Source organism: Pseudoliparis swirei, chromosome 22, assembly GCF_029220125.1.
Source record: "Pseudoliparis swirei isolate HS2019 ecotype Mariana Trench chromosome 22, NWPU_hadal_v1, whole genome shotgun sequence".
In the NCBI taxonomy this organism is placed as follows: Eukaryota; Metazoa; Chordata; class Actinopteri; order Perciformes; family Liparidae; genus Pseudoliparis; species Pseudoliparis swirei.
This window is the reverse complement of record NC_079409.1, coordinates 2,980,190-3,007,511: the sequence shown is the minus strand read 5'-3', so window position 1 is coordinate 3,007,511 and position 27,322 is coordinate 2,980,190. Positions and strand designations below refer to the sequence as shown.

At 41.8% G+C, this 27,322-nt stretch overlaps 2 protein-coding genes across 6 annotated transcripts; both read left to right on the top strand.

Annotated features, from left to right (window-relative positions):
* The first annotated feature begins 2,129 nt into the window (after positions 1–2,129).
* On the top strand, positions 2,130–6,036 carry LOC130187950 (uncharacterized). 2 transcript variants are annotated; one of them, XM_056405952.1, is made up of 9 exons: positions 2,130–2,218; positions 3,212–3,242; positions 3,418–3,842; positions 4,271–4,333; positions 4,491–4,520; positions 4,708–4,956; positions 5,197–5,486; positions 5,658–5,674; positions 5,917–6,036. In XM_056405952.1, the coding sequence occupies exons 1-7, from the start codon at positions 2,176–2,178 to the stop codon at positions 5,355–5,357; spliced, it is 1,002 nt and encodes a 333-aa protein (XP_056261927.1). In that variant the 5' UTR covers positions 2,130–2,175; the 3' UTR covers positions 5,358–5,486; positions 5,658–5,674; positions 5,917–6,036. The 2 variants fall into 2 exon arrangements, with proteins under 2 accessions (XP_056261927.1, XP_056261928.1); XM_056405953.1 differs by lacking the exon at positions 3,212–3,242.
* Positions 6,037–6,979: 943 nt separating this feature from the next.
* lsr (lipolysis stimulated lipoprotein receptor) lies at positions 6,980–19,490 on the top strand. 4 transcript variants are annotated; one of them, XM_056405904.1, is made up of 11 exons: positions 6,980–7,185; positions 8,309–8,638; positions 9,616–9,735; positions 9,984–10,040; positions 11,851–11,997; positions 12,600–12,797; positions 12,936–12,992; positions 13,308–13,424; positions 16,217–16,505; positions 17,428–17,896; positions 18,543–19,490. In XM_056405904.1, the coding sequence occupies exons 1-11, from the start codon at positions 7,146–7,148 to the stop codon at positions 18,576–18,578; spliced, it is 1,860 nt and encodes a 619-aa protein (XP_056261879.1). In that variant the 5' UTR covers positions 6,980–7,145; the 3' UTR covers positions 18,579–19,490. The 4 variants fall into 4 exon arrangements, with proteins under 4 accessions (XP_056261879.1, XP_056261878.1, XP_056261881.1 ...); XM_056405903.1 differs by having other exon boundaries at positions 13,305–13,424; XM_056405906.1 differs by lacking the exon at positions 9,984–10,040 and having other exon boundaries at positions 6,981–7,185.
* The last annotated feature ends 7,832 nt before the right edge of the window (positions 19,491–27,322 follow it).

The following is a 27,322-nucleotide window of genomic DNA, read 5'->3' as shown; positions in this document are numbered from 1 at the left end:
CACGATCCAGACCTCCATGATCCATCAGGCAGATGGAGGTAGAGAGGAGGAGTGGGCGGGGCATCAGCAGGGCCATGGTGTCAGGGTTGCCAGGTCTGTGTGACAAAACCAGCCCAATGGCCAATCAAAACCAGCCCAAAACCAGCCCAAAAACCAGCCCAATATCAGAACTCAAAATATGCCCGTGCCAAACCATATACACTGCTTTTAAAGTCCAACAGCATTGCTATCATTGCCAAATGTATTGTAATATCTACAAAGTAACACCACATGTTTAGTATGCCAGCATTAAAAGCAGTTTTCCCTCAACAGTTATTTCACCTAGGTCCTAAAATGGCCTTGTGTAATTAGATACAGTATATTATCATAAATAAAATGTGTGTATGTGCTGATCTGGAGTCAGTTTGGTAGGATTTGGGTATAAATAAATTATTTCATTTAAAATATGGATTTTTATTTAAAGATATTCATGTATTTTGCATGCAAAATAGGTCTACCCGAACCAGCGGACACAAAATTCAACCCGCGGCAACACTTCAAAAGTAGCCCAATTCCACGGGAGAACCGCGGACCTGGCAACACTGCATGGCGTAGTTGGTAGTAGGCATATTCCACGATCCAGACTTATCTAATCTATTCTATTATTTCTATTCTATTCTAATCAAAACACAGTTGAATCGCTCAATGGGCCTGGGTCTGCGAGCAAGCGACTCAAACTCCTCCACCACTTCAAAGTGGAGGAGGAGAAACTAAAAACCCGTGCACTCTTTTGAGTTCGCCTTCCACCAGAGACGTGAAGCAGTGCTAACTCCACCCGAGTCCCGCCGACTCAACGCGGACACGAGGCTCCAGTATGTTGACAGCATCGTACATACTGGTGGACCTCGGGGTCGCTCGGGGTCGCACTGATCGTGTTGTCAGTGTTGTGTTGTAACGTCAGTTGATAAACAACTGTAAGAGCCAAATGCATGATTTCATTTGTTATAATAACTTAGTTTTAAAAGATTTAAAAAGGTAACTGAATATAAATCCTTTTCATTATGATTTGAAAGAATGTTTAGTTTAACATATATAATTTAGTATTGTATTTGAAAGCTAAATAATTTGTCTGAATGTAAGCTTCCAATCAGATGACGTCACGTCAGGATAACAGCTGTGTGGGACTGTCAGTCGTGTTTGAGCTCAGAGTTGTTGGAAGCGACATAGTTTTTTACCGTGTGAACATGTACTCTAGGTTTTTTAGTAAACATAATTTTATATGAAGAACTACTTGTCTCACTCGCGTTTCAATTAATAGCTTTTAAAGACTGATCTCAAAAGTGTGGTACAGAAGAACCAGAACTAGACGGAGTTTCAGAACAACAACATTTATATTTGTAGTTCATCCAGCTGCTCATTGCAAATGTGTTTTTTCTTGTTCATATTGTGTGCGGTCAACAAATAATTAACTTTTTATATTGCACTTAAATGTTGTGATCCTTGTCTCATCAATTTGAAAGCTGGACCAAAGTGTTTTGATTTCATTCAATTAGAATTAGGCCAAATAAAAAGCCTCAAGCTGTAAGTCCAGTCTGGACCGTCGTTTTCTCTCAACGCCTCAAGAGGGAGATCTTGCCTGTCACGAAGGCGGAGGTCAGGGATCTTGGGCTCAAAAAGCTTGGTGACCACTGGTTTAAGTAATGGTTAAGGAAACAAATTAAACACATAGAGTACATTTAATATTCTTTCCACCAGATGGAGATCTTGTATTATATTTATTTTATCGGAGTAAGCCAAACCCATTTCCTGGTGTCCAGTGCATTGTAAAAAAAAATGGGTTCTTTGCAACATCAGAACTTCTGTGCACTCTCTCACTCTGTTTCATTCATTCTCGACCTGTGAACCGACAAGATGTCTGTCTGTTTGTGCCCTCTGTTTTTGATCATAATCACAGTTTGTATTTACGACACTGAGCGATGAAATGATTTTGTCTTGTGTTTTTAAATACTGACAGTGGAGAGAGGGAGGGAGGGAGAGAGAGAGAGAGGGATGTCCCAAAGAGAGCAGGTGCGTCCACGCCTCCATTTACCAGTTACCTGTTGGGTGCAGCAGACACACAAGCAGACGGACCAGTGGGCAGACGAGGGAACCGGCATAGCAGCATCAGAACTTCTGTGAACTCTCAGTTTACACAAAATGACCCACACAATGGACAACTTCCTTCAACCTCGATCACAAAGTAAGTTTGTTTATTTAAATTCCATCATTTGACTGCTCTTCGGAGTCGACGAGCGTTTTCTCGTCATTCATTCTCGACCCGTGAACCGGCTTCGACAAGATGTCAGTCTGTTTGTGCCCTCTGAGGACTAAACTCGCATTAGTTTTTGATCATAATCACAGCTTCTGTTTACGACAGTGAGCGTTGGAATGATTTTGGCTTGTGTTTTTTTAAACTGACACCGTGCCAAACTAGCTGCGCAACAGACAACATGATAGCGTGACATGTCATTTAGCTAGCATGGGTATAGCATGTGTCGCTGTTGTAATGATCTACACTACCGTTCAAAAGTTTGGGATCACCCAGACAATTTCGTGTCTTCCATGAAAAATCACACTTTTATTTATCAAATGAATATAAAATATAGTCAAGACATTGACAAGGTAAGAAATATTGATTAATATTTGAAGTATTAATTTTGTTCTACAAACTTCAAGCTCAAAGGAAGGCCAGTTGTATAGCTTATATCACCATCATAACTGTTTTCAGCTGTGCTAACATAATTGCACGGGTTTTATAATCAGACATTAGTCTTCTAAGGCGATTAGCAAACACAATGTACCATTAGAACACTGGAGTGATAGTTGATGGAAATGGGCCTCTATACACCTCTGGAGATATTTCATTAGAAACCAGACGTTTCCACCTAGAATAGTCATTTACCACATTAACAATGTAGAGAGTGTATTTCTGATTAATTTAATGTTATCTTTATTGAAAAAACAGTGCTTTTCTTTGAAAAATAAAGTCATTTCTAAGTGATCCCAAACTTTTGAACGGTAGTGTACATGCGGTGTTAGTGTTGCAACGACGCATTTGTTTCACTATATTACTACTTTTATTTTGTATACGAGTGTAAACCTTTTTTTTATTAAAAAAGCAAAAATAGAAAGTTTTGTAAACAATCAGTAGTAAGTAGTTCAACATGTTTTTCCTTATGTTTTCCTCTTGAAGCTGGCCGGGGTCTACACACCCAGGAGAGCGGGTTAGTTTATTTTCCTGTCTTGTTTGGATGACTTTGCATGTTCAGGATCAGTAATGAGTCATTCTGTTGGTTGCTACTTATTTGCATTGGTTACATTTTAATTGTAATGTATTAAATTAAAAAGTAAATTTTGGTTTTAATGTTTTAATTTATATTCCCTTTTTCCCCATGACAGCGATGCTGGCCTCTCGTGCAACATGGAGCACAGCACCAATGATGTTTACACTATCGGTGCTTTGCCTGTACCAGAAAAGGGAAGCTCTGTGATGCCCATTCCGACGGAGAATCCAGACATCGGTGATTGCCCTCCAATGCCGGCAAAGCTCTGGCATGCTGCCGAACCCAAGGCGCACCCTGTGTTTGCAGAAGGGGGTGTCGAGCTGTCCCCTGTGGCTGTAGTTCAAAGCACCTCTCCACCCCAAACGCAGTCAGAGAGCCCAGAAGAAGAAAAGTCCAAGGTTGCATCCATCACTGATGAAGAGGTGGGAGAAGAAAGCTGCTACAAGATGGCCGCCGGACCCAAATGGCCACCACTGGCTGCGAGAGAAGGAAGAATGAGCAACCAACTCAGGAAAAGAGCTCCTGGGAAGTACCCAAAATGTACAAGTTAAAATTGAATTCCTTATTTTAATCAGATAGAATGAGTCAGTGTTTTTAAATTAATTTACAGTCGTTTAGCACTTTTTCTTTTCACAATTAATGAGGATATTTCCAAATGAATCCTGTTTTTACGCCACAGATCTTTCTCATCATAGTTTGTGGTGGCGTTGTACTTATATTTAGAGGAGTTTCCTTTTTATTATTCTTTTATTCTCTATTTATAAACATTATGTTGACAGAATATTACACGCACCTCTCACAAATATTCTCCCAACCAGTTCAGCACAACACTCTGACCTCAAAACATTTAATCTGGTAGAACTGGATTTGGATCCGACACTTATACAAGTTATACATAATGTACCGTATAATAAGTGTAACACTACGACTGATGCAGGGAATAAATTGTTCATTTATTTTGTCTGTAGTTGCAGTGTACCTTCTGTGTTGGGTGGCATTCATACCACTTCTTGTCTCCGAGGCCGATCCAGGTATGTCTTCAACGGAATGCAGTTCCTCCCTGTTATTTATTTACTTACTTACGTACATTTCTTTTACAATATCGCACTTCCGGACATTGATTTGAGCACCGATGCACACTGTTTATAAAACTGCTTTAATATTTCCCTCATGTTATCTCCCACACAGTATCTGATCCACCTCCACCGGACCAAAAGCGTGAGTTCAGATATTTTGCAAACCTGATTGAACCAAGTTTTATTCATATTTAAAATAATATCAAAGCAAGATTTATTTCAGCGCTCTTGCTCTATAATGTAAGTTTAGGCACATTTACACCAGCAGCTCTTTTTTTTTTTTTTTACATCCGTTGCTAATCAATGTCTTTCTCTGTTTTGACCTGCAGTGTTTTGTTTTACCTGCAACGACAAGGACCGATGCCCGAAACTGATAAACGTATATGAGTCTGATGGAGCAGACACTCCGCTTTACCACCGAGGACCCAATGAGACGTTTCCAGAATGCTCTGTAACCACAGATGTTCACAATTGCTCTGTGTGCCTTAACAACTCAGGGATCATCATCATCATCTCCTCAAAGAACAAAATAGATGTGGAAGATGGAAATGGAAGCATTCCTTTCATTGACATAGACTGTATGTATAACAAGAATGTATTAAACACAAATTGCACGACATCTCGGTTAAAACGAAGATCACTAAATGAACCGTTTATTAGACGCACCTCTAGTACTAACTAATGCCGTCGCATATTTTCTGAGCTAGATAAGCAGGGATGATGTCTGGCTGTGTTTTTACTACACAGAATGTATTCAAAAAAAAGATACAGAGATAAGGAGCTTCTTTGGAGTTTTGATGCTATTTTCATTTCTTTAGGTGTGCAGCAGCCGACGACCCCTTCAGCCCTCCAACCCTCCAAACCTCCGTCAACCCCCGCAAACCAAACCCCCACCACCCCAAACCAAACCATCACCCACCCCTCCCATCCTGATTCACGGGTTGTGGTGTGGGTTGTCTTAGGTATGTATTCATCATAAGTACTGGATGCCAATGCAATACGGTTATTGATGACCTCCATGACCCAACATGACCGCTTTGTGGTTTCATTTCACAGTCCTCTCCTGCGTGGGGGTGCTTATACTATGTTGTAAAAAAACAAAAAAAAGGTACAAGTCACACAACTTGCAACATGTTAAATTGAATAACACAACTACGAATAAGATTATATTGTAGGACTTACATTCCCCCATCTATTCAGTGCCATATACATGTGATTGTTTTGGATTTGGTAAATCACATTTCACTATTTAAATCTTGTTTGTATTCTTTCCTTTTAGCGAGGCCAGGCAAAGAGGTAGGTTCAGTCTGTTTTGTACCATTTATCCTAAGAGCCCATTCATTGTTATCATTCCGTAGTTGGAGAAACTAATTTGTCATATGGAATTCATATTTACTGAAACAGGATTAAATCTCTCTCAAACTTGAATCCGAGTAGCTGGAAATATTTTAATTCCCAAAATACAGGAAATGGACTGAGAATTTATTTTATTCGACAAATTTTACACTTGACACTCATGATTTTTTCTTTTTTTAAAGAGATGCCAGCTGAGAACACCACTGAAGGAGACACCATGTTGTAGAATACCATTTCCTCCCAAGTCAATGTATTTCCTTTTTGATATGCATTGTCTTCATTAAAATGAAACTGGACATGGATCTGTCGTTATTTATATAACACATGCTACTGGTATCAAGGCAATGTCATGTTTTAAGTGATTTATTATGGTGTAAGAAGTATTTGGGGAACATCTAACTAGAGTAAAAGTAACACCACAGTGTAGAAATACAAGTGTCGTATCAATTGTTTATATATACTGAAGTAAAAGTATGTCAAAATCAAGTGTGCTTTAAACAGAATGGCCCACTTTTTAATAGTTTGGATTGTAATAATTGATGCATTAATGTGCATGCATCATTTTAATGTTGCAGCTATATTTACTGCATCTATAATAATGTATTTTTGAATTGCATTTTGTGTTAATAATCTGAATATGCAATGTAACTGGCTGGAAAATGTATTGCGTTGAAGTACAAGGGAACAAAAAATGGAAATACTGAAGTATTTTCAGTCAATGTAGTTATTTTCCACCCCTGTAAATGTTATAATACCATGACTACTGTACAGTGTATTACTACTTGGCAATAGTCGTGGGACAACATTACAAAATCTCACACAGGAACTGAGCTCTTGGTTTCTCCTTGCACATGAACACGCGTAGCCTAATGCGCGTTCACTCGCTGCACGCATGCGCACACGCACACGTACACACACTGGTTGAACATTTACAAACAGTGGTTCTTTGATATCGTTATCAGTGTCTGGGTCGTACCAAAGAGCAGGTGTGTGGGGGGGTTAACGTTATTTATTTGTTAAAATGTCAACCGTGGCGAACACAAATATGTTAATAAGTATAAGGTTTTGAGTTTTGAAAATTCACCCTGCTCTTATAAGATTTGTCTTTGTGGTGAAATACAATACCGTCGCAAAAACAACAGCAACAACAACCCGAAACTTGTGAGTTTCGTAACCGTCGTTCGCAACCTGTCTCTGGGAGCTCACCTGTTGGTTGCGCAGCTGAAGTGGGGCGTTCAGGTACTCCTCCTGGCTTACGACGCACAAAGACACAAAATGGAGCTGAAGCTACCTGGCTGAGGACATCTACAGCTACTCTCAATATTATGCACGAGTTGAAGTTGTATCCGTGTAGTTAAGGAGTTAATAATAAGATAGCTCGGCTGAAACCTCGAGGAAAGAGGATTTAAACATGTTTTGGACGTTAATCATCGCGGCCTTAATGGCAACAGGTAGGTCTGTTTTTCTTTCCAAACAGGGTGGGCCCTCTTCCGTGAAAAGTCTGTCGACTGCTCGAGCCTTCCTCGTTTTCACGTATTTATTTGTGTGTCTTTTTATAGTTTAGCCACTGTTTTGTCAAAGTTGTTGGTGTTTATATACGAACATATTTTGTGAAAATTCCGCATTAAAATAACTTTTACTTGTATTTACAGTATTTTACGTGTTTTTTATTTTATTTTTTTATCTTTAGTTAAGTAAAGGACCCGAGTACATCTTCCACCACTGGTAGTTTGTCATACTATATATATATATATATTTGTATGGCTGTAAATAAATCCTGCTCACAAACTCTACAAAGAACGAGTGATCACAGGGTTGTCATAAATATATATTTTAATACATATATTATATGTCTGCGAAATGACATGTAATGTAAATATAAATATATATATATATATATATTACAGCATTACTATTCAATTTGTTTATGCAATGAGGTCTCATATACCCTCAATGTACAAAAGACGAACACATATACATTTGAGGAATTTAACCAGCAAATGTTCACGCTCAATGTGGTAACTCTAAGCCACACTTATTCTTTTATATTTGTTGCCGTCTTGTCTGGTTCCTGAATGAGCCTTTGACGAACGGCTGGATGACAGGAAGTTTGAGTCAGAGAGGACACAATCTCTGTGGGTGGGGAAATATTTAATAGAGGTCTCCTTCAGTGTAACACCTTTCCATGAAACAGTACAACCAATCACAGCATGTGTTGTGTGTGTGTCTTATTATATAACTGAGGATTCTTTTATAGTTCCACTTGCTCTGATTATATTGACATATAGGGCAGAAACAATTGTGCTGTGTGTGTGTGTTACTGTCCCACTTTCCCAAATCAGCTCAAGTATTCACGGCAGTCATACTTTATCGGCCAAATCCACCTGACTCATCACACCCACTCTGTGATGCTGGCAGTGTGGAAATACTGTTTGTCATTTACCACGCCCGAGGGGTATCGGAGAGGATTAAAAACCATAACCCAGTGTTTTAAAATGAGGGATTTAGTCAATCATAATAACCATCATCTAGCATTCAAGCCTGATTATCTAACTCTCCACCATCTCTTCCTAGAGACCGCCATGGCCATCTCGGTCCAGTGCCCCACCAGGAGGTACATCGTCATCCTCTTCCAGCCCGTCACCCTCAACTGCAAATACCAGACGACGGCCACTCAGCTCCCTGTTGTCACGTGGAAGTACAAATCGTATTGCCGCGACCCCATCCAGGCTGCGTTCAATCCCAGCAGTGCAGAGAGCATCCTGTCTCAGAACAACCCCAACTACGACCCCAACATCGAGTGTGCCGACAGCCAGAGGACGGTGCGCATCGTGGCCTCCAAGCAAGGCGATGCTGTGACCCTCGGCGGCGAATACCAGGGTCGCAAGATCAGCATCCTGAACAGTGAGTTGATCAAAGTCCCATTCCGATGTATCGTGAAGACTTAAGTGTAAATTAAAACGTCTTAATATGTTGTTATTTGATAATAAAAGACAGATATCTGATCATTTTAGTTTTCCGGTTGTGACGTTCCCGTAAATATCTTTTTAATTTTTACTGTTGGTTGAACACGACACAGCAGTCGATGGCGGTCAACTTGAAAATCAATTAAAAATGTATTACATCACACAATTATTTGAGCTCCGTCAGTAACTGTCTGTGTTGCCTCGTATTTCATTCTGTAACTTTTGTGTACTCACCAGAGCTTCGTGCGACTGCTTCCCAGTTTCATATCTGTGTAGAGCTGCTTCTCGAACTGCCTTGGCATGAATATTTCCACGTGGGAACGACCGGGTTGATGTCGGGTTGGACACGATTAGTCGTACGACTGTTGCGTTAATCCATTTTCAACGTAGTCATATTTTCAATTCGCACAAGGCCAAGTCAAATGCGCTCAAGTTGAACATAAAAAAAGAAAGAACATCCTGAAACTCGTGGATTTATGATGCGTCTATTCCCCAGAAAGTGTCCAGAGTGACGACCGCCTTGAAAACAACAGCTAACCATCGTAATGTCGACTGCCGACATGAAAGATGTCAGTGTTACCTTTCAAAAGAGAGACGATGACAGGGTGGTGCATATGCAGCGCCGTGACGTAGCTGGAGGCCAGACTGGGCGATGGGGAGCAACAGCAGAAATGTATCATGATCACTTTTATGAGTTTAAAACTTGACCACGCCCCAAAAAAAGGAAAAAGGTACAGTGAGAAGATTTGGGTGGTGAAGCTGCCAAATCCACTTTTTCCCCTTGAGCCTGAACTGGCGCAGTTGGTTCACTCAACATTGTTTATAATCAGATCACAGAATTATACGATTGTAATCATAGTAAATATTAATACTGTGTTCACTTTTAAATGAGAACTCCAACCTGTGGCTCCACAGATGCAGACCTGAACATCGCGCAGACGGCGTGGGGCGACAGTGGCGTCTACGTCTGCTCTGTGATCTCTTCACAGGACCTCTCCGGGAACGGCGAAGACTTCACGGAGCTAATTGTCCTCGGTAAGTCGTAGGCGTATGTGTGGTCAGATTAACCTGCTTTGCTCTCCCTGTGCTTCTCCTTTTTCGCCCATTCGCACACACGTGAATACACAAAAGGTTGTCCAATAATCACGGTCTCCTCATAACAAATTCACTTGTGAATGACAAGTGACGAAGCGAAGGCTGCACAAGCCTTGAGCGTCACTCATTGTAGTGAAATCGGGTCGATACCACTTTAAAGTAATTGTGGCTTTATCTTTCTTTCACAGCGAGAAAGTCAAATACAACTGACCTCCTGCCTGGCATTGACTTACTGGTTATGGAAGGTAGTACAAGCCCGTTGATGTAGCTCCGTCGTGTTTTTAGTGTCACAGAAGAGGCGTAAAAGAGAGGATTAGGTTTAGCGGTCAAGGATTGCACACATTTCGTAGGCAACACCCCGGCTGCATTGCCTCCTCAGTATAACGGATTAAATACCACTGTGACTCATTGAGAACAGGCCCCTGCTCACAAACATCCTGGTGCAAGTGATAGTGTAACACTATAATAATCTGGTGATGCAAACTCAACTGTTATGCTTGTGTTATACTTCACTTCCACCCCTGCCTCCTTATCTTCCTCGGTTTCTCCGTCTTCATTATGGCTCCGCTCCCACGTGTGACCTTCTGCAGCTGCCTGGTGACAACAAAAAGGGCATTCGGGACATTATTCCCTTTTTCGGTGTACACACAAATGTTTTTTGCACTCCCCACCGATCCCGTTTTTTCCCATTTGAGTTGAACGATTTAAACATTTTCTCCCCCTTCCGCTTGTGTGGCATGTGCTGCCTGAACTGACTTGTAGAGTAAAATCCTGCCTTGGGTACAAGGACGAACCGGTTTAACCGGTTTGACAACCTGAGAAAACTGCACATATACCACTGTAGCCAATCACAGAAATTACAGCTGAGAGTTGTTTGCACTTCTATTCAAAAAGCAGTCCGACCTAGCAGGGCTTCACAATGACTTCTCTATAACTATTAACTTTCTCCGTCACAAGCTTTTTTTCTTTTTGTACAGAATGGTAATTATAAGTAGTGGAAAGTAACTAATACTCATGTACTTATGCGCTGAAGTACTGCCCCACTCCATTGAAATGGAAATGAAAGTACTTGAAATGAAATGCTGTGCAATGTTGACTGTACAATAAATTACATCACCCAGTATAGAAACAGCTACTACAAAACTACAACAGTCGTATTATTTCTTATTTTACATTTATGGTTTACTTATTTATAATAGCTTAACTGCTGATTACCTTTTTTAATCTACTTTTTAATTCTTTTTTACTGACGCCTCTTGTCCTCTTTGCTGCTGTAATACTGCATATGTAGGACTAATACAGGATTATCTTATCAAAATGCATCTTACACATTACATGCATTAATAATCGCGTAATATTATAATATATAATAATGTAACAACTAAAGTTGTCCCTTGAGCTGTATAGTATGTATGTTTACTTTTATACCTTAAGTACATTTTCTTGATTATACACTACTTTTACTTGAAGATTTTGAATGGATGAATTTTACATATAAGCATTTAAAAAATATATATATATATTTGATAAAAGTAAAATCTGATCGTACATCTTCCAGCACTGAAACTGACTGCGGGTCCTCCGGTCGCTGTTTGTCACTTTCAGCGAATAACTTCCTCTCTCCCTCCCCACAAGCCTCTTTCTCTCACCTGTTTTTAAAAAATCAGTTGTGGACTGTGCACCACTACTGATTCCTTGCATATAGAAACACGTTGCATGTGATAGAGTGGAAAGCGTTGCACGGTGGAGCATTTCCGCATTCCTCGGTCGTGCTTATGAATAGACCAACACAAACATCTGTTTCTCCGTAAAGGCCTTTACACGCCAGATAATATGCAACCAAAACACATTTCATATTGTTCTGCTCCAGTGATTTTATCGTGTTTTATATCTTCACTGTCACAGTCCAGTGTTGAAAACCAATTTAATTATAGAAATATTCTTATTTTCTGGACTTATACTTCCCTGCTAAAGAAGGAAAATCAAGTTGTGGATGAATAGTGTATTTTTTATAAATAAAAACGTATCTCACACTCGCCCTCCTGTCCCTCACAGACTGGCTCCTTGTCGTTTTGGTGGTTTTTGGCTTGTTGCTGCTGCTGCTCCTGATCGGGATCTGCTGGTGCCAGTGCTGCCCACACACCTGTTGTTGCTACATCAGTTGCCCCTGCTGCCCCGAACGCTGCTGCTGCCCACGAGCACGTGAGTACCAAAGGCACAGCCAGGGACTGAAATGTTTCGGGAGCAGCACGGAGTATTGCGTCGAGACAGTCGGCGCTGAATGTCTGGTCGGATGATTTGGTCAGATCTGTTTCTGATTTAAATCATAATCCGATATTAGACTAATTGGACGTGTGCAAAGTACTTGTATGAGTGCTTACACGTAGACAACATGACACATTTGAGGAGTTTGGCTTCTTTTGTTCATTAAAAAGGGGTATTTTAGTAAAGAGCTAGATCTCTTAATTCTTACTCCACTCATTCATATTGTCTACTGTTGTACTTTGTGGGGATTTCACACTCTGACATGTAGCCTACGAATGTTCCACAGTTTATTTGGGATTATTTGACAATAAATGCCTCAAAATGAGTTCCGATTGTATATTTATTGTGGTTTGCTTTACTGCACATGCTGGGTTGTACTCTTATATTCTGCTACGTGTTAGCTTTTGCTACTTAATAGCTTCTCCCACGTGTTCGCTTCTGCTCCTGCAACCGAAGACGTACGAGGTGTTTTATGCCGTTCCACTTGCTCCCTTTCCCTTCCCACTTTAACCATCTGTCCTCCGTTATTTTATGTCCAGTGTACGAGGCAGGAAAGGCAGTGAAGAAAGGCGGCATGCCAATGAGTCAATATGCGCCGACCATGTACGCTCCCAGTATGTACGCTCAGCCAGCGTACAGTGGCCATCCTGGCATGCCCATGCTTCCTCTGCCCAACGGAGGTGGACCGCCACCTCTCCAGAATGGGTACAGCCGGGACTATGACGGCGCCAGCTCGGGTGAGAATTGCTCTGATTTAATGTCAATAGAGTACTCACTGACTAGTTTTATCAATGACTTAATGTGTTTAATATAGAGCTTTGTTGAATCCTTGTGTACATTTTCTTGTGTGTGTGTGTGTGTGTGTGTGTGTGCAGTTGGACAGGGCTCCCAGGTGCCTCTGCTGCATGATCAAAACGGGGGAGGGGACAACAGTGAGTAAAATGAGGAAAATAAAAGACCTTATCGCAATTTCCGTCTTTTTAAACCACAAAACCTATCGACACACAACGGTTTCTCACCTGTGGAATTCTTGCACAAGTAGTATTTAAGTCTTCAGTATTTGGATCATGTAGCGTGTGTCAGATTTAGTCAGATATACGTGTTATTTCATTCTCTAAGATGCATATTAAATCAACGTTTAGGTAAATACAAGTGTCAGACTGGACTGGTAGATTATTTTTGGTAAAGGACTCCGATCGATTCAGTGAATCTGCATTAAGCTGAAATCCGACTTTCTCTCCAAGCAGCTCGCAGTGGGTATCGTATCCAGGTGGACCCCGATGGGAACGCCACACGTGCCATTTACTATATGGAGCGGGAGCTGGCCAACATGGATCCTTCCAGACCGGGCAACTACAACCGCCGTGAGTGACTGATCACTTCCTGCTCTTCTGGTCACGGTTACTGTGCCACACACACAACTGTGGGAGACGATAAATCAACTTCTGGTCAAAGCTGTCGAGAGTTAAGAGGCAGCCACGTAACCACTGCCTGCGTCTGCTTTGAGGTCATTCCTTTCAGAGCTCCACTTTTTATTCAATTTAATTATATAGAGAGGGCTGACTTAAAAGAACAGAAGTGTTAATGTGTTTATTTATATATATATATATATATATATATATAAATATGTTTATTTATATATATATTAATTTTTTTATATATATATTTATTTATATATATATTTGAATAGATAGATAGATAGATATATACTTTATTAATCCCCAAGGGGAAATTTGTCGTAGCAATCATGTGGTGGTCAATAAACCAGTGAACACAGACTTAAGTGTTTTTGTTCACATAAAGTGAAAGTGGGAATATTACTAATATAGTATTTAAGATTTAAATCGGTTATGACTGTTTTATAGAAGGACCAGGCATTCAGGAGTGGGGACAAGGACCTGTACACAGAGTCAAAATACAGGTTTAGCAAGGCGGTGAGAGATGCTAAACGACTGTACTCTGAGAAACTGCAACAGCAGCTCTCAGCAAACGACTCTGCTTCTGTCTGGAGAGGGCTCAGGCAGATCACCAACTACAAGCCCAAATCACCCCACTCCATGAACAATGTGCTTCTGGCAGACGAGCTCAATGAGTTCTACTGCCGCTTTGAAAGACAATGGAGCAGTCCTGAGACAATCCCCACAGCCCCATCAACAAGCCACAGACCATCAGCCCACCCTCCCCCAGCCCATCAGGGGCTCACACCTCTGGAGCACCCTCCATCAACTCAGCGACGACCCTCGTCATCCTGGAGAGAGCCGTCAACAGGCTGTTTAAAAAGCAGAACCCCGCCAAGCAGCGGGCCCGGGCTCCGGCTCCCCTCCACCCTGAAGCACTGTGCTGACCAGCTGTCTCCGTGTTCACCGACATCTTCAACACCTCCTGGAGACATGCCACGTTCCAGCCTGCTTCAAGGCCTCCACCATCATCCCCGTCCCCAAAAAACCCAAGATCACAGGACTCAATGACTACAGGCCCGTCGCCCTGACCTCTGTGGTCATGAAGTCCTTTGAACGCTTGGTCCTGTCACACCTCAAGACCATCACCGACCCACTCCTGGACCCCCTGCAGTTCGCCTACAGAGCCAACAGGTCTGCAGACGATGCAGTCAACATGGCCCTTCACTACATCCTCCAGCATCTGGACTCCCCAGGAACCTACGCCAGGATCCTGTTTGTGGACTTCAGCTCTGCTTTCAATACAATCATCCCGTCCCTGCTGCAGGACAAGCTCTCCCAGCTGCACGTGCCCGACTCCACCTGCAGGTGGATCACAGACTTCCTGACCGACAGGAAGCAGCACGTGAGGCTGGGGAAACACGTCTCAGGCTCCCGGACCACCAGCACAGGTTCCCCCCAAGGCTGTGTTCTTTCCCCTCTGCTGTTCTCCCTGTACACCAACAGCTGCACCTCCAGTCACCAGTCCGTCAAGCTCCTAAAGTTCGCGGATGACACCACCCTCATTGGGCTCATCTCTGGTGGGACGAGACCGCCTACAGGTGGGAGACTGACCACCTGGTGACCTGGTGCAGCCAGAACAACCTGGAGCTCAACGCCTGAAGACAGTGGAGATGGTTGTGGATTTCAGGAGGAATGCAGCCCCACCCGCCCTCTCATCCTGTGTGACTCCCGACGCTGTGGAGTCCTTCCGCTTCCTGGGCTCCATCATCACCCAGGACCTCAAGTGGGAGCTGAACATCGGCTCCATCTCCAAGAAGGCCCAGCAGAGGATGTTCTTCCTGAGGCAGCTGAGGAAATTCAACCTGCCAGGGAGAATGATGGTACAATTCTACACGGCCATCGTTGAGTCCATCATCTGCTCCTCCATCACCGTCTGGCACCCTGCAGCCACAGCCAAAGACAAGCGCAGGCTGCAGAGCATCATCCGCTCGGCCGAGAGGGTTATCGGCTGCAATCTGCCTTCCCTCCAGGTCCTGTTCACTTCCAGGTCACTGAAGCGGGCCAGAAAGATTGTCGCTGACCCCTCCCACCCTGGACACTCCCTGTTCGAGTCCCTCCCCTCGGGGAGGAGGCTGCGGTCCATCATGACCAAGACCACCCGCCACACCAAAAGCTTTTTCCCGTCGGCGGTCGGGCTCATCAATGGACCCCGGGACTGACTGACTGTCACCCCCAGGACTACCACCTCTTCTTCCACCTTCCTCTCTCCTCCTTCTTCCCGCTCCTTCCTCTTCCTCCCACTCCTCCTCCCTCCTCCTTCTTCTTCCCTCCTCCACACACGTCACTTTAACATGCACTTTAACTTGAGGCCTCCTCCACACACATGCCACTTTATTTGCATGCACTTTAACTTAAACACACGCCACGCGTAACATACACTTTTAACTAAAACACACCACTTGAAGCACACACCCAAACACTTTCACATTATTTGTTGTCTTTCTGTCGTGTTGATTGTTGTTTGTTTGTCATGTCCAAATGTTGCACCTTCCACCAAAAAAAATTCCTCGTTTGTGTAAACACTCCTGGCAATAAAACTGTTTCTGATTCTGATTCTGATATATATTTTTACAATATCTACTCTCCTGCGCCCCCCTGTGGAAGCTCTTCTCACCATATCCTGTAATTTCCTGATTGTAAAATGCCTTTTCCTTCGGCGTACTTACCATCTCTTTTCTATCTCCCCTCCCAACTAGTGGATACCATGACCGAAGTCAGTTCCCTGCACGACAGTGCGGATGCTCGGGGCCGGGGGGGTCGTTCCCAGCCGCCGCCTCTGGCCACCGTCTACGACAGGGACGAAGCCATGAGCACCATCAGCAGCGTGTCCCAGCAAGGCCGTCGCCGCGACGACGGCGGCGGAGGCTACATGGGGGATCGCGTGCGCGCTCGCTCCATGGACAACCTCGACGACATCGGACGGCGCTACGACCGCGATGACCCCCCGCCGCAGAGGCGCCCGGATGAGTTCAGAGGCCGGAGAGGGTGAGCCTGATTTCCCTTATGTCCTTGAACGCCACCACCATTTAGCAGCTGGTGATTATTTACCAGATGAGGCTTCGGGGACGGAGCGTACGGTCTCGGACTCTGTCGGAGACCGTTCTCATTTACTCAGCAGTTGAAGAAGAAGAGCAAACAGCGACTCTCTTTCCTCTTTTCCAAAGTCTGTCTCATTTCATCTTTGTTTCCTGAGAACAACAGAGGGCGGTCTTTCTAGTTGTCTGTAATCTGGGTCTGGGGCTTCCCACAAGTCACCATGGGACTTTCGCTTCCTCTGATTATTATTTCCTTAGAAGAAGAAGAAGATGCATGTTCTCGCTCTAAAGATGAGTTAAGTCCCTCACTGCCTGATTTGTTTCAGTGCCTTCTTGACTGCATTTAAATGTATTTAACTGTCCCAGTGAAATGAAAGAATAAAAGCACTCTGATGCTTGACGCAAAGTGCAACAGTTGCTCTGTCTCTGTTTCCAAACATGCTCGCCAACTTAAATTATTATAATTAGTCAACTTCCTGAGAAGTTTCCACTTTGATCTGGCTTTCAAAGTGTAATCTCTCATCTGTGACAAATCACGGTCCCCTAATAATTGAAACGGCTGACGATCTCTGGAGGATCTGGTGATTGTCAAAAGTTGTAATTGCTCAATTATATGTGTGTGTATTGTTTCATATCAAAATGCAAATATTGAAAACTACACGTGTCACCCTGGTTATATTTGCGCTGCTTTGAGAGACCTGCAGGCGTCCGACAGTGCAGCTGAAACCTCAGATGCAGTTTGTTCAGTTGAGGCGATACAGGCGCTGGTTTAAACTTTACGGTTTAAACTGGAACGGAGGACACATCAGGGGGGTTTGAACTTGTGTGAACTCCATTCCCGATGTTCCTATTTCCCCTTTCTGTCTCTTCAGCTCTGACGACGGGTGGAGCAGTGGCGCCCGCAGCGGCAACGGCCGCGACAACGACGACCGCAGGCGCCGCGACCCCTCCCCCGAGGCCCGCCGCAGAGCAGACGACGGGGGCTACGGGGCCCTCCCGGGCAGACGCAGCCGCAGCCGCGACGACCTGATGGCCCTGGACAGGGATCGCCCGCACGCCGCCGACGCCAGGGGCCGGCGAGACGACTACGACGACAGCTTCCTGCGAGAAGCCATGGAGAGGAAGAAGATGGGCGAGCAGCAGAGGGCGCGCAGCCGCGAGCGTCTGGACAGCGAGAGCGACCGCTCGGACCGGGGGAGGGCGCCGCGCGGGCCCCCGCCTCTTCCTCACGCCCCGGCCTCCGGGAACCCCGGTCGCCGCGACGACTACTTGCCTCCGCCGCCACCGCCGTACAGTGAAGATGAAAGTGTGTCATCTTCAAAGAAAAGCAACCTGCGCAAGGTGAGTCGCGGCAAGACTCTGGAGAATGATTTTTAAAAAGCCCTGATTTATTTACTAAAAAGACTGCAACTTCTGAAGAGATCTACTTGATTTGAATAACTTGGGATATTTTTAGAGAACTTCAGAAAATCTTTTTTTGTATGCAGGGTAGTCTGGGGATTTAGCTGTGAATTGTGAACCGTGAACCTATTCATTAAGTAGGACATTTTATGAACATTATATATATCAAAGTTAGTACTTCTGTGAGATTACAGGATAATGTTCCTTGTCAACAAAACCACAAAAAACAACAATCAATTAATTGTAGTAATTAGTATCAACTAATACCTGCGCAGCCTTATAAAGCATTTTGGCTAATTCATCCTCCGAAATCCAGGTCAGGATTTATATATTTGTGTGTATGTATATATATATATATATATATTTGCGTGTGTATATGTATATATATTTGTGTGTGTATATGTATGTATATATATATATTTTTTTGTGTATGTATATATATATGTATATATTTGTGTGTGTGTATATATATATATATATATATATATATACATACATACACACACGCATATATATATATGTGTATATATGTATTCTCCTTCCCCCAGTTAACGTGTGGAGTTGATAAACTGCTCTTGTCTTCCAGAATGGAGCTGTGAGTCGTGAGAGCCTGGTGGTGTGAAGCCGTGACGTGAGCAGCCTGTGCAGTGACGCAGCTCTATACCAGTTCAAGTTAAACACTGTAAATATTAGTCACACTGCTAACACGCTGTGCTGATTTGTTTTTATTGCGTCGTTCACAGTAAATGTATTCAGAGCTGACGCTGAATGTGCATGTATACTTTTTTTTTCAGGAAGAGGCGCACAGATGAAATGTTGAGTGCCTCTTCGTGTATAAAACATTGTGGCTGCCACAAGTGCCTTATAAAGTGTACAGAATTGTACATGCATGTGAAAGTCAAGTTGTTAAACAATTCTCTGTGAAGGTGTTTACAGCTTGACGAGTGAACGTGCTCCGATTGGTTTAAACCTTTTTGTTGTTGTTTCAGTCACCTTTTTCTACGGGTACTGATGTAGATTAGTAGGGGTCTAAAGATTCTTCTGGCTTTTTTATTTGTTTTTATAAGAACATCTTTGTACATTTAAAGGAATTAATTGTATCATTGCTTTTCGCTCCTAGTTGTGTTTGAGTGTGCTGAATGTCTTTAGAAACCTGGTGAACTAAAGTCTTGGTTACAAAATGTATTTTAGTTTTCACATTTAATTTCTGAAAGTTCAATATTTCAGTTTTAACTTGCAGTATGTTGTACAGCCGACCAGTAATACACTCTGAACACACAAATGATTATTGTGAACCTAATTTTACAATAAAGGTCCCTATTGCCAGGCCACATATTTGAATTCCAGAGTGTATCCACCAGATGGCGCCATCTGTCATTAAGTAGATGCGTTTCTCCGGATCTGGGGATCACAACGTTGCCATTGGATTTGAGGAGGTTCAGATTGTTTCTTATTGGAAGTTCACTGAAACAATCTCGGCATAAGAAATCTGTGATAAAGATTAACTTTCATGAATAAAGTGAATTTATTGAGATGGTACAACTCTTTTCACATTACTCTTGGATATAAAAGGCTGATCTGAGATCTGTTGGATCTTACAAGCACGACACACGATAGTCTGCTAATTTTGAGAGATTGTTCCACCGAACATATTTGCTCTGTAGGCTGGAGGCAGCAGACGGGACACACGATTGACTCCTGATGGTCCTCAGGTCTCAGTTTAGGAACCACACACTGGCCCTTTAAGCGCATATCTTTTTGAACCGCTCTCAAACACGGCTACTGACATCATCTTGTCACTGTTCGTGGTTTTACTCGAATCTTCATTTCACTGATATGTCAATCAATCAAACTTTATTTCAGACGCAATGTCCAGGTAGTAGAAAACATTAAAATAGAATAAAATACATAAAAATCGAAAGTAAAATACATAGAACTACAAACGCTTTACACAGACAGCTGTGCCAGTGTCTCCACAGGTGGGACTGGTAGCTTGTGGTACTGAACTTTATGTTTAATAAAACCATGATGAGTTCATTTTCGGAGTCATCAACCTGATATATACTCTTTTACTTTTAGAACTATAGGTCAAGTGCCAATATGTCCACTAACTACACGCTCTCTCACACACCTTTACACCCAAAATGTGTCATCGCCAAGCCGGCTGTGAGTCTTCTGATATCAAATATCGGCCGAGCTGTAATTCCTACAACGATCAAACCGAGTTTGGGCTTGATGAGTTCCCTTTTGAAAATTAACTATCAGCCTCATTTTCAATCTTTCATTGTTAAAGTGTCATATTTAACAAACTCTGTTCCCACTTGCATAAACAGCTGAAATTCATGATGGATTACGCTCTCAGTATTATGAATTGTTTCGTGGCCTCGGGACCGCATTTAAAACGTAATTGAGCCGCCATCGGGATCCATTATGCATCCAGATGTTTGTACAGAAACAAAATACAGAGGAGTGTAACATTTAAAATTGGTTCCTGTTTTTTAGAGGCTACAATTACCTGAATGAAATTGCTTTTGGACAATTACAGGAAAGAGTAATATTTTTATTTTGCAGTGTTAGGTCCACTATTTTTAAAATCTCGTGGAATTTCGGTCAGGAGAGAATTTACTAATAAGATGGAGACACTGTTTCTATGTTACCTCAAACATCTCTTGCCTTTCGTACAATAAAAGCCGTTACCGACACATACGCCCACAGGATTAATAATATATAAATAAAATCTGGTACAGTTGAGTGGCAGTGACCTCACACTTATTTTTGTATGTTTATGTGTATTGACTAATTCAGTGACTTCAAATGTGTTTTTAAATCACGTTTCATATTAATATACTTTCTCTTATCACCAGGAATTTAGGATTATTTGTAGCTATTTTCATATTTTCCAGCTCAGCTCATTGCAGTAGTCAAAGATGTCAACAGAGGTTTTATATCGGACCCACCGGACCCACCTGGTCCCTCGCCTGCTGGACTGGGACCAGCTCAGGCTGTGAACAGACGTTGCACCAGTGAACCACCCAGTGGGCGTTTGTCACATCCTCGCTGCAGACGAGAATATACATATTGGATAATGCAATGCTATTGTTTCCATAATTATCTCCTTCTGCATTATGTCCACGAGGTTCTTTATTTTATGGTTTAGTTTACGGAGATAAAAACACGATTGCATTTCTGAGACGAGAGGAAAGTCTAAGGCGCTACACCATGTCCCCTCCCAACCGCTATTGGTGGACTTTGGGTGAATTTTTTTTAAAAACACATCCAAAGGGCTCTTTTGGATTAACCCAGTGGTTCTCACACAGTGGGGCCCCGTCCCTCTAGTGGGGCGCGAAGGTAATACAGGTACGGGGCGCGAGGGGAAATTAAGAATTATTTCATTTCAAGACCTTTTTTGAGAACTCCACATATTACAAAAGTACAAAGTACACAGCCATAAAACGAAGTCCTTAATAAAAACAATTCATTGTTGTGATGACGTCGGCGTGTTCCCATACGTCAGCAGCGATAGAAACGACGGCCAAAGCTAGAAAAAAATTAATCTAAATACAGTTATACAAAAAAACCATCCTTTTACAAAATGGTGTGTGTGTGAGGGGGAGGGGGGGGGGGGCGAGCTCCTCGCACTCCCCTCCCCCCCCCTCCATACAATCACAGGTTCTGTATGCCAAAGACCCAATCTGCTGACGAAGAGAGAGAGAGAAAAAGAGAGAGAAAGAGAGAAAGAGGAGGGAGAGCAGCAGGGAGAGAAGACGACTGTGAGCTCCTCACTGGCTTCAGATCAGCTGATAAGGTAAGAGCTCCGCTGCTCTCATCTTCAATCATTACTCATTACTTTTACATTTGTACATCTTCATCATGCTGCCGGGAGTCACAACTCTCTTCTTCTTTTCTCTTCTGGGTTTGAGTTCCTCACGTTAAAATAAAATGGACTAATGTGATCATGTAGTGGCAACACTGAAGCGGCAGATATCTCACAGCGGTGAGGAGTACATGTGGGGGCCATTAGCTCCTCATCATTTATCTATCGTAATATATCTACATTTGATGATGTATCACGGTTTAATAGATTTCAGACAAAAAATAGACACAGTAAATATGTAATTGGAGACTAGTGACGCCTTTTAAATTATTTTTTCGACTAAACAAAAACAGGAAACGGTGTTTCATGTTGTTCTCGCCATAAACAATGCTCAAATAATAATGTATTCAACTTTCTTTCTTTTTCATCACGGCAATGTTATGTATAGCTCTCCTTGCTTTAGATGTTTGTGGTCAATTTGCCATAAAAAAAAAAATCATTGAACAAATACTTATGGAGTGACATTAAAACACTGAAACAACTTTTAAAGAATAATATTGATGCATTTTGAGATGTTGTGTTGCATTTCTACAAAATGGGTGTAACAAATGTAATTCTCTATAATGGGAAAAAGCTGTATTCTTTCATTATTTTAAATGAACATGCATATCAAACAAACCCCAAATGGCAGTTGAGGCACAATATGGGAATTTAAACCAAGCAGGACACATTTGGGATTAGTTGCACCTTTGGGAATAAATCATCCCTGAACACAGGGACAGCAGCATGTTAGGGCTGTGGACATGAAATCCTGAACTGGGTCAATAATCCCTCATTTTAATAAACAGAATGCTTTAACCTAATAAGTAAATACAATATCATTTTCATTCTGAAATAATTTTTTTTTTCAAATTGAATGTTTTGAGTCTCACATTGTCCTGTGACATGTTTCACTGAATTTAATTTAAGTAAATGGAGTCGAATGAATATTTTCCATTTTTTTCTCAGCAAAATTTTAAAAAACTGAATTTAAATATCTGAGCAGCATGTAGATTGTTTTTTAAACCAAATTATGTTTTAAGCCGACTGTTAGTCATTTATTTTCCATCTATTCCTATCCAATACACGTTTAAGACAGCGTTTGTGAGGTTAACACGGAGTGCAGCGATAAAAATACAGAATGCAGTCGTTTGGAGCGTTTTTTTGCAAATGGCAGATATCCAGTGCTGCCCAGTAAAGTGGACAGAGAAACAATGGATCCATTCTCAGTGTGTGGTTCTGTCACCAGTCTCTGTCCAGCACAATCCTCACCCCCCCCCCCCCCACCACCCCCACGCCGCCCTCCATGCCTACACTACAATACTGTACACGCATGTGTGTGTTGACACCATGTAGATCCTGCTGTGTGTTTTTCAACACAGATCGTTGCTTTCTGTTATGACCAGTACATTTACTTCAATACTCATACTTTACTACATCTTATGCCACTTTTTACACCTTGGGCCTAAATATTGTTATTTTACTTAAATTACGAGTTACTTTGCAGATTGTGATTGTTAATACACAATAAAACTCAACAAATAAATGATGACATATTATTACAGGTTAAGCTACAGTATAGTAATAAAATGAGTTCAACCTTTATACCATCTGCAGTATTAATGGGATGTACGTTTATATATACATATATATTTATCTATTTATATACTTTATATATATATGTGTGTGTGTATATATATGACATATATGTGTCTATATATATACCCATTTATAAATTTTTTGAAACCCAATGTGTTAATAAATATGAGTACCAAGCACATTATCAGTGTCATCTAACAGTCGTGTGTTCCGCTGCTTGATGCATATGTAGGTGTGTTTTAAACATTTTTTTAGAGGCCCTGCACAGCCACTCTGCTGCTTTAAGGTTTTCGTGCTGATGACATGTTAGCTCAGGTGAAGCCTCACCCATAACTGCGTACTCATCATGAATCCAAATGAATGCTTTCGCGGTCATATGTCCTCCCCGCGCGCTTTGGAGCTTTTACCGGCGCGGGGTCTGAACCCGACACGGTGTGTGTGTCCGTGAGGGAACGCGAGCTGGTGATGTGTTGTGATCAGTGTGGCGATATTCAAACGCAACTCAGAGACATTATGCTTTTTTATTTGGCGTTTTGTATTGATGTGCATTTTTGAGCATGTTTATAAAAGTAACTATCTTTGTATGCAGTACTTTAGTGGCCCGCCAGTGGCCCCCGGACCAGTGGCTGGGAGTAGCTTCCCTAGAGTACGGCCCATTCCAGAGTTGTGCAGTGTCACTTTTCATGTAATACCACCTGAATTATGCAGAGGTCACATGACTTGGATTTGAGTCACACATTTGATGACTTTGGACAAACTCCACTTGGACTTTAACGCCGGGCCCTCGTGACTTCATTTTTGGAGACGTCCTTTATCTGTCTGTTTGAGAAGGGGATTTTCTTGGGAAAAATAACTGCTGAACAAGAAAAAAGATGCTTTATTTGTTTGGGATTTGCGTTTACTCACGGAGAAAAAACTGAACTCAATCAACTGAATTTCCATCTGTTGTTGTTGTTTGTCATCTCAACACAACTCATTTAATTTCCCTTAATTTACTGAACCAACTGACGACTATTCATTCCCAGCTAGTTGAAACTTAATTCCTGAGTTCCACTTTGTCGCATTAGAAAACCAGGAAGAACTACCGATGCTGAGTGGCAGCTGGAGTCAGTTGTTAAAATGGTTTTACGTTATTTAAAGAGCGTATTGTGTCTCAAAGTTTAGCACTTGGGACTTGACTTGGAGATTCTTATTCCTGAGTCCGGAGCAAAGATGCAAAGATTTGAGACTTACAAAACAAGTTTACTCATATCAGAGAACTTATATTATCAAAAGGCTTATATTCAATCAGTCACCGGCTTCATAATATATTTAATTAATGTTTGAGAAGTAGACAAAGATATTTTTTAATGGATTAAGTTTATTAAACTTTATTCATAGAGCACTTATCAAAACACAGTACGAAGTAAATATACCAGTAATAAAAGACTTTACAAGAGTATCTACACCTCTACACGTTAAAATGACTTTTTCAACGTTTCTCAGGTGCTGAAAACACACGATTGGACGAGCTCTGTGAAAATGTTGCTCAAAACGAACACGGGACCCATGATTCTTAGCTGCCGCCCTGTTCCCCTCACAAAAGCCCCGATGTGGCTGGCCGAGCTTGCACAAAGCCACAAGAGTTACAGAAAGAAAGGTTGAACAAGAGGCAGAAACAAACGAAGGAGGCCAGAGAAAAGGGGATTGTTGTGATTAAAAGACAATTATCTGTGCACATCGACTTCCCAGTGCGGTGCGGTGTCAGGCTCGAGCTGTTCGGTCCCAGAAGGCCTCGGGAGACAATGGCCACTGTGTCAGGAGGAGGGAGGGACGTGGGGTTTCGTGACACTGTCGCAGCACCATGCAACCGGGCGAACACTCGAAATGCCACGGAGAGGCTGAGGAATGTGTTGTGTTTTTATTAATGGTGGTCGCAGGAAGGAGTATATTCAAATGGTTTGTACAATTGCCTTAAAACAACTCAAATGTGGTGAAGTTAATATAAAGCCTTTAAATAGGCTTGAGGGGAACATCTACAGTACAAAAATTACCGGTTGCAAAGTTGTTGTGTATTTTATTCAGTCAATCATTGCAATACAATACAATATTATTCTATATAATATAGAAAACAGAAAGACTGAAAATGTATAGATAGAAGCAAAAATGCTTATATATTCCTATCCTAAATTATTCTCATAAAAAGAATCAGATAATTAATATAAAATAAAGAAAAATAATAAAGAAAATATAAAATTATATGTATATATATATATATATATATATATATTTACATACATCTTCCATATGTTTCAATCACACTTATAACACTCAAAAATTGTTTTATAAATAATCCTTTTGAATACCAAAAAATTAGTTGACCATCCTTACATCCATTTAGACTCCTACAATAGAAATACATCTTCTGTTAAAGTGGAACTATTATTCTATGGATGTGTTAAGAAGCAGCTTCAGGGTGACCTAAGTTCACTGTGAGGTTCATCAAAGGTCATCAAGGAGGAGTCGTATGTCTTCAATCACAGAGGCAACTGGAGATGTTAGTTCACACAACCTGCAGCTTCATTGAGTCCAATAAAAACATTTTCTTTAGTCTAGTTAAGTAGATTTGTACTCATCTGTAATAATAATTGTGGTTCTCTCACAGATCAAGACAATAACAAGTTTCTTTCTAAAACCAAACACAGAAGTCTGTGAATGATCATTCAAGTTATTCTAGTTGTGCTTTTCCAACTTGTAAAGTTAGCCGATGTATCTGAGTAATAATGACGGCTGGGGAGCTTTTCATTTTGAGCTCAGATTTAACTGATAATACAAAGTGCCAAACAACACAGACATTGCATCAGCTAAAAGTCTGTCAATCGATGTAATTCAATGGATGTGGTGTTGTAGTCGCATAGTTCTGTGAAAACATTGTATTTTTTACCCTGCAACAAAACTCTGCAAACAAAGGCAGGCTATAGCTAACATGTAACCTTCTGTGGAGTGATGCTCTTTCATGAGGTGGTGTTTTTCAGTCTGTTATATAACTTTTAAAATTATTATTTCTGTATAGACAGAGAAATGCTAACAAGTGAAAAATGCAAGATGTCAGAGGGTTATTTTATTTTCGATTTAGCTGTTGGCTAGTGTGAGCTCCTTGTTCGCGAGCTGCTGTCGTTAGCTGAGGCTCTTTGAGGCTTTCTGACGTATCAACATGAAACTGAAACACAAGTTGCATTCTTTCAAAATGCTTTAGCATTAGTTACAGAAATATAGCCTTAAACTAACTTTGCACACACTAGCTAACCACGTTCGACACACTGAGTGACAGTTTTCTCGTTCTTCCTGCTGAGGCCTCGTGGTTTATTGCCAGTTTCCTGAGTTTTTCTGTGCAGCAGCTTATGAAAACAGAGTTATGGGATCTTTACTCTGTTGGTCGTGCATCCCACCACACAGCCGCGTTCTCTGAGGAAGCTCCTTCACGCGACTTAACAGCGCTCCTCGAGGTGTGACATTGACCTCGGCAACTTGGCGTTGGTGCCGACAAGTCTAAAGAAAGAACCACATCATACATCAGGCGGGTTTTAGCCAATTTACTACAAATTTGTAATACGTAACGCTGTTTTCCTGCATTTCGATCTTGGCATGGAGCAGCGTGTTCCACGATGTTCTTACTCCAGGGTTGCAGTTGTTTTCATTTATTTCCATCGACTTGCAGAGATTTACCTGGTCAAACTTACATTATTACAGTATTTCAGATTGTTATGGGCAAGCTGCAGTAGGCCTATGTGGCTTTAACAATTCTAAAAGCAAGTTAAGTTTCTGTTTCTTTAGTAGTGACATCGTTGGAAACCCGTTGCTGCCTGGAAGGTTGGAAAACACCCACAAATATAAAAACACTCATAAGACTCTATTTTTAACTTGATACACCTACG

Coding starts and splice junctions, on each gene's coding strand:
- lsr (XM_056405903.1), top strand. CDS start 7,146: ATGTTTTGGACGTTAATCATCGCGGCCTTAATGGCAACAG. Junction 9,736..9,983: donor CACGGAGCTAATTGTCCTCG/GTAAGTCGTAGG, acceptor TTTCTTTCACAG/CGAGAAAGTCAAATACAACT. Junction 10,041..11,850: donor TGACTTACTGGTTATGGAAG/GTAGTACAAGCC, acceptor TGTCCCTCACAG/ACTGGCTCCTTGTCGTTTTG.
- LOC130187950 (XM_056405952.1), top strand. CDS start 2,176: ATGACCCACACAATGGACAACTTCCTTCAACCTCGATCACAAA. Junction 4,334..4,490: donor TGTCTCCGAGGCCGATCCAG/GTATGTCTTCAA, acceptor TCTCCCACACAG/TATCTGATCCACCTCCACCG. Junction 4,521..4,707: donor ACCTCCACCGGACCAAAAGC/GTGAGTTCAGAT, acceptor TTTGACCTGCAG/TGTTTTGTTTTACCTGCAAC.